The 10,938-nt window shown below is 45.3% G+C and overlaps 1 protein-coding gene and 1 long non-coding RNA gene across 6 annotated transcripts in view; one reads left to right on the forward strand and one right to left on the reverse strand.

Annotated features, from left to right (window-relative positions):
* The window catches only part of CLTA (clathrin light chain A), a 64,573-nt gene that overhangs the window by 13,913 nt on the left and 39,722 nt on the right, over positions 1 to 10,938 (reverse strand). The window contains exons 5-7 of one of the 5 annotated variants that reach the window (XM_006758491.2): positions 7,399 to 7,452; positions 6,223 to 6,258; positions 4,827 to 5,272 (exon numbers count right to left, since the gene is read on the reverse strand). The exons of 1 other annotated variant lie outside the window; for it this stretch is intronic. In XM_006758491.2, coding sequence (XP_006758554.1) covers positions 5,101 to 5,272; positions 6,223 to 6,258; positions 7,399 to 7,452 — 262 coding nt within the window. In that variant the 3' untranslated portion in view covers positions 4,827 to 5,100. Of the gene's footprint in view, positions 1 to 4,826; positions 5,273 to 6,222; positions 6,259 to 7,398; positions 7,453 to 10,938 lie in introns of those variants that run through there. 3 more of the 5 variants (XM_015560526.1, XM_006758492.2, XM_006758493.2) reach the window with 3 other exon arrangements.
* The window catches only part of LOC107182247, an 8,895-nt gene continuing 795 nt past the window's right edge, over positions 2,839 to 10,938 (forward strand). The window contains exons 1-2 of the long non-coding RNA XR_001512967.1: positions 2,839 to 3,250; positions 3,551 to 3,668. This is a non-coding gene — a long non-coding RNA (uncharacterized LOC107182247). The remainder of the gene's footprint in view (positions 3,251 to 3,550; positions 3,669 to 10,938) is intronic.

Consider the following 10,938-nt stretch of genomic DNA (forward strand, 5'->3'; position numbering starts at 1 on the left):
GCCTGAACGGTATGTGGAATGAAGTGGGCGGGCATCGGGAGGCCACTATGGCACGGGTCAAGCACTATGGGCAGTCTATCTGAAGTGTACCTGGCGTATAAGACGACCCCCCACTTGGAGGCATATATTTCAGGGCCAACAAATCGTCTTATACGCCGGCAAACACGGTAGTATTTGTCTTTTTGATAATTGCCATTCTAATAGGTGTAAGATGGTATCTCATTGTGGTTTTGATTTGTATTTCCCTGATGGTTAGTGATGTTGAGCATCTTTTCATGTACCTGTTGGCCATCTGTATGTCTTCTTTGGAAAAATATTTATTCAGATCCTCTTCTCATTTTTTCTTTTTAAATATATTTTATTGATTTTTTACAGAGAGGAAGGGAGAGGGATAGAGAGTTAGAAACATCGATGAGAGAGAAACATTGATCAGCTGCCTCCTGCACACTCCCTACTGGGGATGTGCCCGCAACCAAGGTACCTGCCCTTGACCGGAACCGAACCTGGGATTATTGAGGCCATAGGCTGACGCTCTATCCACTGAGCCAAACTGGTTAGGGCCCTCTTCTCATTTTTTAATCAGATTGCCTTTCTTTGCTATTGAGTTCTATGAGTTCTTTAAACTCAGTTTTGGATATTAACACTGTATGATATATGATTTGTAAATATTTTCACTCAGTAGGATGCCTTTTTATTTTGTTAATGGTTTTCTTTGCTGTGTGGAAGCTTTTCAATTTGATGTGGTCCCACATATTTAGTTTTGCTTTTGTGACCGCTGCTTTTGGTGTCAAATACAAAAAAAAAATCATCACTCACCAAGACAGATGTCAAGGAGCTTAACTGTGTATGTTTCCTGTGGAGTTCTGTGGTTTCAGGTCTTACATTCAAGTCATTAATCCATTGAGAGTTAATTATTGTGGTGTATGGTATAAGATAGTGGTCCAGTTTCCTTGTCAATACAATTTATGAAAGAGACTGTCCTTTATTGTATACTAGAGACCCAGTGCATGAAAATTTGTCCCTCAGCCCGGCCTGCCCCCTCTCACAGTCCAGGAGTCCTCAGGGGTGGGAGGCAACCTTTCCATCAGGGGAAGGCAACGCCCCCATCACACCACTGCTGGCAGTGCAAGCCTTGGCCGGCCCTGGTGACCTGAGCCTCGGGTGGCCCCGGGCGGCTGGGGAGCTGCCATCTGAGGCTTGTCTGTGCCTCGGGCCCGCCCTGGGCAGCTGAAGGCGGGTCTGGCCGCACAACATGCCTGCCGTCACCCCCCAAGCAGCGCTGAAAGGACTGGGGGACTCCGGCAGGGCTGAGGACCTGAGCCTCGGGTGGCCCCGGGCGGCTGGGGAGCTGCCATCTGAGGCTTGTCTGTGCCTCGGGCCCGCCCTGGGCAGCTGAAGGCGGGTCTGGCCGTGATGGTCAATTTGTATATTCCCTTTATTAGATATGATTGTTGGCTCCTTTGATATAAGTTAATTGAGTATACATGTGTGGGTTTATTTCTGGGCTTTCTATTCTGTTCCATTGATATATGTGTCTGTTTTTATGCCAGTACCATACTGTTTTAATTACAACAGCTTTGTAATATAGTTGGAAATCAGGGAGCTTGATGTCTCCAGCTTTGTTCTTTCTCAAGATCGCTTTGGCTATTCAGGATCTTTTGTAGTTCCATGTAAATTTTAGGGTTGTTCTATTTCTGTGAAAAATGCCAGTGGAATTTTGATAGGGATTGCACTCAATCTGTAGAATGCATTGGGTAGTATGGGTATGATAATGTTAAGTCTTCCAACCCAAGAGCACAGAATATCTTTCCTCCCTAGCTGGTTTTGCTCAATGTTTAGAACGTTAGCCTATAGACCGAAGGATCTCAGGTTTGATTCCTGGCACCAGTCAGGCGTGTACACTTGGCAATCAACCGATGTCTCTATCCCATCAGTGTTTCTCTCCCCCTTTCCACTCTCTATAAAAATCAATGGAAAAAATATCCTCTGGTGAGGACTAACAAAAAATGTTTCCATTTATTTGTGTCTTCTTTAATTTCTTTCACCAGTGTCTGATAATTTTCAATGTACAGATCTTTTACTTCCTTGATTAAATGCCTAGGTATTTTCTTTTTAATATTGTTGTAAATGGGATTGTTTTCTTAACTTCTCTGATAACTTATTAGTATACAGAAACAACTTTCTATGTATTGATTTTGTATCCTACAATTTTACTGAATTCATTTATTCTAACAATTTTTTGGTGGACTCTTTAGGGCAGAGGTTCTCAACCTTCCTAATGCTGCGACCCTTTAATACAGTTCCTCATGTTGTGGTGACCCCCAACCATAAAATTATTTTCGTTGCTATTTCATAACTGTAATGTTGCTACTGTTATGAATTGTAATGTAAATATCTGATATGCAGGATGTATTTAGGCAACCCCAAAGGGATTGCGACCCACAGGTTGAGAACCGCTGCTTTAGGGTTTTCTATATATATCATGTCATTTACAAATAGTGACAGATTTAGTTTTTCCTTTCCAATTTGGATGATGCCTTTTCTTTTTTTTACCTAATTGTTCTGGCTATGACTTTTCAGTACTATGTTGAATAACATTTAAAATTTGACATAAAAAGCAAAGTGGCCCCAAGAAAGCAGTTTGAAACTAAATGTTGAGCACTTGATGAGACCATGGGAACAACTTTCTCCTTTTTATGTAGCCCTAAGTGGGTAATGTAGGCTTTAGAAGCAATCCCAACTTACTACTGATTGCTGTGTCACTAGCCACCTCAAAACTTAAGAGGCTTAAACAATAACCGCTCTGTCATGGTTTCTATGGGTCAGGAATCTGGGAAAGGCTCTTCTAATGCAGGGTGTCTGATGCACTTCCAGTTAGTACCTGGAGCTGGAATAGCAGGAGGCTGGAATACTAGCGACTGGCCAAGCACCTCTCTCTGCTTGTAGTTTCAGGGCCTCTCCATGTAGGTTGGATTGGGCTTCCTCACAGCATGTCAGCCTCAGGGTGATGCTCATGGACTACCAGAGCTTGTGTGTTCCAACAAATCAGCAGGCAAGCTGCACTGCCTGTTATGCCCAAACCTTGGAAGTCACATGGCATTACTTTTGTCATATTATCCAGTCACCTCTTGATCTGAAGGATGTCAGAGACTTTACTGACATTTTACAACTGTCACATTCACCTTAAGAAGCCCATTTGGTATGGAAGGCAAGACCAGTCCAGATGGCACCACCAGAATAACACCAAAAGGTAAGCTGTGGGCATAGAGGGCCATGGGAGCTCAGGGGAAGGAGTAAGGGAAGGCATTGTAGAGGTGTCCTTTAAGCTAATTCTTAAACGGGATTTTGACATGTTGAATGGCATTAACAAGGCCCAGAAGTAACAAATGGTTGGTGAACAACAGTGAGTGAGTGCTCGATTGCAATCCAGGGTAGCTAATGGGAAGAAATGAGTACAGAGGCCAGGTGGGCAAGATCAAGAATGCCCAACTAAGAAGCTTGGAAAGGGGCAGGTAGGCAGAAAAATAATGGCGGTTCCTCTCCCCTTCAGACTTAACTACAGTACGAGTGTTGGTGGACTTTCCTTCTTGGCAATGGCAAGACTACCCCCTCCAGAGTGTGGTATTAACAGGAGTTTATGTCAATTTCCAACTTGAAAATAATATCAGGTAAATAAGCAGATTTCGGTAATGTGGCTTTGTTACGTGAACCATCACCTAAAACAGGGGTGGGGAACCTTTTTTCTGCCAAGAGTCATTTAGATATTTATAACATCATTCACGGGCCACACAGAATTATCGGCTGCTGTGGCTCAGTCGGTTGAGCGTTGCCCCAGCACCAAGAGGTCATGGGTTCCATTCCCAGTCAGGGCATGTGCCCAGACTGCAAGCCTGATCCCCAGTAGGGGGAGTGCACGAGGCAGCCCATCAGCGTTTCTCTCTCTTCCCTCGCCCTTTCTCTCGCTCTAAAATAAAAAATATATACATTGAAAAAAAAAAAAGCCTGCTATATTTGATCAAACATTTAATTAACTCACCCCTAATGCCTTGGCAGGGCCAGACCAAATGACTTCTAGGGCCTTATACAGCATGCAGGCTGGACGTTCCCCACCCCTGACCTAAAATGTGACGGATTCTGAGGGCACATAACAAATGTGTTGATGCTTGAATAGAACACAGCCTCCTAGAGGCATCTGTTGTATTGAGCAGTGTGGTCTAGAACTTTCTGTGCTGGAAATACTCTATAATATGTGTTGTACCATACGGATAATACCTAACCACATGTGCCCCTGAGCATATGAAATATACTAGGACTAGAATGTGTTTTTAATTTTAATTAACTCTAATTTAAATAGCCACATGTGTCTACTGTATTAGCCAGCAATTAGATAAATATTTGAGACCAGAGATATGAATATGAGCAAGGTGCTACGGGGATCCAGAGTAATGGGGCTAGTCACACACTAATGCCACCCTGACTCAGGTTTACTGGCTGGATCCAAAGGCGTAAGATCTCACTATAGTCTATGTACCCCCAGAGACGCCGCCACTGAAATATACCACCCAAGACCCTAAAGTAAGGGACGGACAAGAGCCATCTGGGAGAAAATATATAGGTTGGTGAGGGGTTAACTTTTAGCCCGGGAACTCCCTTTCCAAATGGAAACTTCAAAGACAATAGAAACTTGGAGCTATTTTAGTTGAAAGCAGGGGTGGAGGCCCAATGACTGCTGCCTTGGCCTTAGAAATGACAAAAGTAAATTCCTCATTCCTTTGAACCTCACTCCAAACTGCAGCACATCTTGAGATCAATAATGAAGCTACATGTTTATTGTTCAAAACAAATTTATTCTCAGAATAATGCACAAAAAGCACAGGTTGAGGCTACCGTGGGAGGCTTCCCTCCCCTGCTGCCACCTCCCCCTCCTCTCTGCCCGGGAGAACACAGTTGAAGGAAGAAACATGCAATCACAAACAATGAGTAACTCTAAAGACAAAAGGTTTGGTCCAAAAGAACTCAACATGATTAATCCAATTAGGTGAAGAGCTTCACTGAGTAGGATTAAGATATTGCAGATGTAGTGTTTCACAGCGTGGCTCTTCAGTGCACCAGGGGGGCCTGCTTGAGGGAGATGAGGACAGAGCGCATGCGGGAGACGTCTTTGGCCTGCTTGCTGGACTTAGGGTTAAAGTCACACAGCCGGGCCACCCGTTCCCACTCAGTGCCTGGGGATGACTCGTCAATGTCATTTACAAAGGCTTCTTCTGCTGCCCTGGAATCAACAACAAAATATGTTGGTTTAATGTAGAACCTTGTGAGCTACCTGGTGGCTGCCTTGTTCTAGAAGCGACTGCATCTTCATGCCTGACTTAATGGCATTCTGGTTTTCTAAGGAATCACAGCCCTTGGCCCAGGTCAGAGTTGAGAGCAGACATGTGGCCAGCTCTCCTAGGCACAGGGTGCCTGGACTGCTGTGTAAAATGTTGGAATACAGGTGTTTGGTTTCAGGGCTCCTCTCTCTGTGTCTGTCTCTGCTGATACAGAAAAAAAGCAAGTCCTTAGCCAGCTACACAATGCCGCCTTTAACAAAAACAAAGCAGCAGGCTTGTCAAGAACTTGAACAGGACTTTATGTTGGGCTGTGCTAAGTTTCAAGTAAATTTAGACTTCTAAAAAGCCCACAACTCATTGCGCTACAGCTTCTGGATTTATTCCTAAGGCTGGAGAGAAACAGGGTAGATCAGAGGGAATTCAAAACAAGCTCCCATGCTAGCAGGCATTAGAGACTAGAGCCATTCTGGAAGGGGTTTTTAGGACATTCTCCAGTTCAGCCATTTTCCCTCCAGCCAGGTACCTTGGGCCACACCGAGGGCACACGTGGCAGGGGTGGGCACCCAGGGGCTGGAGAGCCCATCAATGTTAGGTGCTTTTTGGTAGGATGCTGCTCTAACATTCTTTCAGTCAAGGTCAGCCCACCCCCACTTGGGAACCTGCTGGTGGGAGCTATAGCTCAAAAGGACAGTGGTTAAGGGGGAAGACACTATATTCATCTACTTCAACAAGCATCACGGGCAAAGCAAAAGCAATGGAGATGACTGGTCTGTGGGACAAAGGGTTGCACTCACAGGGATGGCCGTGGCAAACACTGCTGAAGCCAGAGCCACTACAAGACTGCAACTGCAGAGCACACACAGTTAGGGGCAGTGAGAAAGATTTACTTAACTGTTCTAGGCTGTAGCAAGGATGGCTTATGTTTGTGCTTAAAGGTGAAGAGAAGAAAAGAAACAAGGAGAGAAACTTTAGGTCAGATACAGAAAATGAGAATGAGCTCAATGCAGATGGTCAGTAAGCTAGACATGCCCTTGCCACTCTATGATTGGGAACGTGCAGCTGGCTTTGCTGGGCCACCCTGCTGCCCAGCAAACCCAGATTCAACCTTTCTAGTCTCCATTTCTACTCCAGAGAGAATGTGCAAAAATCAAATCCAACACCACCTGTAAGTCCAGCATTTCACAAGTCTCGTTGCAAATACATCTGGGGGCCCAGGAACCCAGTTTTGTCTTCTACCAGGATGAACATCTCAAGGCTCTAGGCCGCTCAGCCTGTTGTCCACCCTCCCAACAAACTCCTCTCTTCCTCCATTTCACTTTCATGTTTCTTCAAAATCTAGTCCTAACATTTAAAGAGGAAACAGCAAGGACAGTTTCCAAGTCTTCAACAAGACTGCTTAGATAACATGAACCCCTTAAAAAAAAAAAAAAAAACTTCCAGAGAAGATGCAATTTTCTTTGGGGAGAAAAGCCACAGTGGCTATATCAGCCAGCTTTGGCTACCTTGACCTTGAAGCTGGGGCCTCTCTGAGCAAGGGTGAGGGAACCGGGCATCACAAGTTGGCAACTAAAATCATTTGACATAGAAGACCATAGAGAAACCATTACAGGCCCCCATCAGAGACAACCCCCTCTGCCCAAGGGAGAGGCAACCAACTCCACATTCTTTGAAGAAACCACGTGTAGAAAATGTGCCCCAACTGGTTCCTAACCAGGACATCTACCTCTCCTCATCTACCTCTGGCAGGGGCGTAGTGGTGGCAGCAAGAGGTCAGAGCCCTCCAGTCCCAAAGCCTTCCCAGACAAGATCACAAATGACCCACATTTTGAAAGGGAGTCAGCTTCCTTCTGTCCAAAACCCCGAATATGAAAAATGGCGATCAGAGTTGTAGGAAGTCATGATTCTGCAAGACAATCATTGGATCATACCCCAGCTTATCACCTATTAGCCCCCGAAGTGCCAGTTTGAAATAATTTGAAAAGCAAAGCAACTTGTGGCATAAAAGGTGCATTAACTCTAAATGAAAAGTAGAATAAAAAAAGGAAAAGGAATTAGTTTTGCAACATACACATAACCAATCACGTCAGCGAAGGGTTGTTTGTAGAAAGCTTCATCTGCCACCCTAGACAGCAAGAGATCCAAAAGGCAGGCAAGCAGGCAGGAAAAAAGAGAGAACATTGAGAAGCAGAAACATCTCAAATCCACAATAGAGGCACAACTTCTCTGGGAAAGCTGTTCCCATGGCTCTATCCTAACCCAGCAAGGGTTCCAGCGCTGGAGACTCCAGCAGGCACTGTTTCCTGCTGGTCTGCTCCACGGGGATTCTCCCTTTGCCTTACCTCAGCCACAACAAGCATTTCTTAAGAACCTACTTATGGGCTAAGCCCGTTTACAGTCACTATGTTGGTTCAATTCTCAACCCCAGCAACCTAGGACATATTAAGTGTTCTCACCTCACTTTACAGATGAGGTCATGGAAGCCTACAGATGAAGCAACTAATTCAGCAGTAAGAGGCAACGGGCAGAACTCCCAACCAAAGCTGCCTGGCTCTTTTCACTGCATATTAATACTTCCCAGCTGGTGTGAGCCATGTCACCCTCCTGCCAGGCTCAGTAACTATCACTGGGTGTACCAGACAAGCTAGGTCCCAAAGTCAGTTTTTTCTTGGATTATCCAATTACTGCTTCCCCACACTGGCTGGGTGGGATCAATTTCCAGTATCTTAGGAACCCATATGGCCACTTCAAAATTCCCACCTTAGAGAAAAAAGCAGCTGGAGGCAAGTGGTCTGGTGGAAAGAACTGCGATTAGGGTCTGGCTCTGGATTACTGTGTCCCTGACAGACTGTCTGCCTGTTCAGTCCATGCCAGACTTGACTGCTTTAACAAGGTGAGGCCCGGAAGCCAGCACTTAATTCTTAACTCTCACTCACATCAGGAATGTATCAGAATGGCAGGGCTCTGAAACAAAAAGGAAAGAGCAGAATGCTGAGTGGAGGAGTTTACACCACAGAGGACAGGCTGGCCTTAGATTCTGTTGTCCCAGGCTGCCCACCTCGTCCACTGTGGGTGGGCAGGGAACCTCCCTCAAGGAGCCTTACCCTGTCCTTTGCCAGGTCAGTTTGGGACACAGGCGTGGAAGGGACATTTTTTTAAGGACAATCATGCCTGGTTATTAACAAACTCACATATTTATTTGAAGGGAAATGCTAGTGATTTTTTATTTTTAAACTCACACATACCCTTTCTTCTTTACCATTTTGGTTTTTATATAGAAGTGTCCTGTGGAAATTTAAAGAAAGCAAAAATAACAGCAAGATTGTAACTCGCAGTGAGTCAGTACGAAAACAGAGTTGTTTATGGGCAAAATAAGTATGAGGGAAAGGAAAGGTAGGCCAGCTTGTAAACCCATAATCCTTTTAGTTTACACAACGACTAAACCTAATCAATTTCAACTGTGTTTTGCTTCTGCTGGAAGAAAATAAAGGTTTAATGACTCCTGTCAAGGCATCACTAAGACAACAAAAGCCTGAATATCAGGCTTTGGCTCCTTTGCAGCTCGCCCCAAAAGTGCTGGTCTGTGACAGCACTGCTCTGTCATGATTACAGACCCAGGATAAATGGAAAATCTCATACAACAAACAGATGGCTCTCCACCTGCTTGTTCTTCACCCCCGCCTCCCCCCCAGATAGAGGGGCCTCAGAGCAGCAATCCTCAGGCAGGCAAGGCAGGAAGGGGCTCAGGCAAGCCTGGGAGAAGAGGGGGGGAATGCTTTCGGGCATCTTGGGAGGCTGATACTCACGAGGGCATGGAAAAAATGTTTGCCTCACTGAGCATCACGGATTCCCCAAACTTTTATAAGCCTTGAGAAAAGTGAAGCTAAGTCAGTACCAAAGCTACCTATAAAAGGGGGAATGTTTGTTATGGTTTAGGAAGGGACATGGTCTGGGGTTGTTCTACAGGAAAAAACTCCTCTGACTGGCTACTATGAAAAGAGAATTCTTTTCCATGTGCTGTCCCTTAATTCATGGCTCTTGTGCAGTGACATTTAGGCCCCAACTCAGGATAAAAGGAGGGAGATGCAGTCTGAGGACTGACAGACTAGAAATGCTGTGACAAGGTCTGTTGACTGTTGTCTGCCCCCTGCACGGTGCCTGGCACAGATGTGCTCTGAAGGCGTCAACGGAGGCATCTGGAAGCAGGAAGCCTGAGATACTTGCATTAAATAGGCCCTTGCTACCCGGAGTCTCCTCTTTCAAACTTCCCTGCCTTATCCTTGTGGTCCCCCATAAAACATCCAGTTGCTGCAAGAATCACCCAGTAAGAATGAGAATGCTTGAATTGAGCACCCTTGTTTTCTTTCCTCAAAATATTCACTATTTACCTGTAGACAGACAATGCAATGAGAAAGATAAGTCACTTTAAACAGCTAATTGAGACTTCTTTAGTCCCATGGGACTCTAATGTTTGAGTCAAGCTTAAATGGGGAAGGGAGAGCCATAAGCAATGTCGAAATCTCCAGGGAGGGTGTATGCCATTGGAAGAAGTCCCCAAAGTGGTTCTATAATGGCTTCCACCTCAGCCACTGAAGAATTGGCGTGAAGTGTAAAAACCATCCCTGGATCTTTGGTGACAGTGGCTAGTGTGGGACTAGCTTTACACACTGAGGGTCCGCCCTGTCTGTGCTGCAAGGTTTCTACAAGGCAAGTGATCTGATTTCTAAACAGTTCTACATTTCCAATGAGTGGTAAGTTTAACTCTCTCCCTCTCTCTGGTACCTGAAATTCATCTCTGAGACTATCCAACCCAACATCCTCAAATTCTACGTAAAGAAAAGTACACCAAGCCCTAAATCAATGCCCAGATGGACTAAACCTTTAAGACTCGGCTCCTAAAAACAGGTGTAATCAGTCTCTTCAAGGACAATCAATTCTGTATACAGACAGAAGGGATTCAGTTTAGCAAAACTGGCTTGAAAAAATTTCTGCAATGGGAAACCTATCCCCAACATAATATTTTAAGTCTGAGAATCTGAATGTCAACTTGCTTAAGCCTCAGGGACCCTGAACAGGGAGGGTCAGCCCAGTTTTGCCAAGTACTTCAGAGCAGACTGACGGGCTAAGGCAACACACTAGGGTAAACAGCGTCTTATACAAAGCACCCACTCATCTCTCTTTAGAGCTGTGAACTCACAGCTGGGGGAAACTATCTTGAATAAGCAAAAGATAAAAAGGCCTGGCCTGTTAGCACTTCAAAGCGATCACAAGCTCAGCAGAAGCCCCCAACCGGAGAGCAGTCCCACCATACTTATCACAGAACTTCAAATGGAACCAGTAAGCACAGAGAATGCATCCGCCACAGGAAGGTGGCCAGGACAGAGGCTCAAACCTGGCATCTGAGGGGCAAATGACAGAACCAAGGATGGCCAACAGGAGATCACTAGACTGCTACATAAACAGTCCATCTCTTCTACCAGGGTTGCCCCACAATGGCCCTGGCTGGCAAAGCCATCAGCTCCCTCTTTTTTGGCAAATTTCCATATAATAGAGCTGACAGAGAGATGGGCACTTAAACCCACTTCTGCCTCTGAGGATAGAAGCCTAAGAC

This window comes from Myotis davidii, unplaced genomic scaffold (genome assembly GCF_000327345.1).
Source record: "Myotis davidii unplaced genomic scaffold, ASM32734v1 scaffold534, whole genome shotgun sequence".
Classification (NCBI taxonomy): domain Eukaryota; kingdom Metazoa; phylum Chordata; class Mammalia; order Chiroptera; family Vespertilionidae; genus Myotis; species Myotis davidii.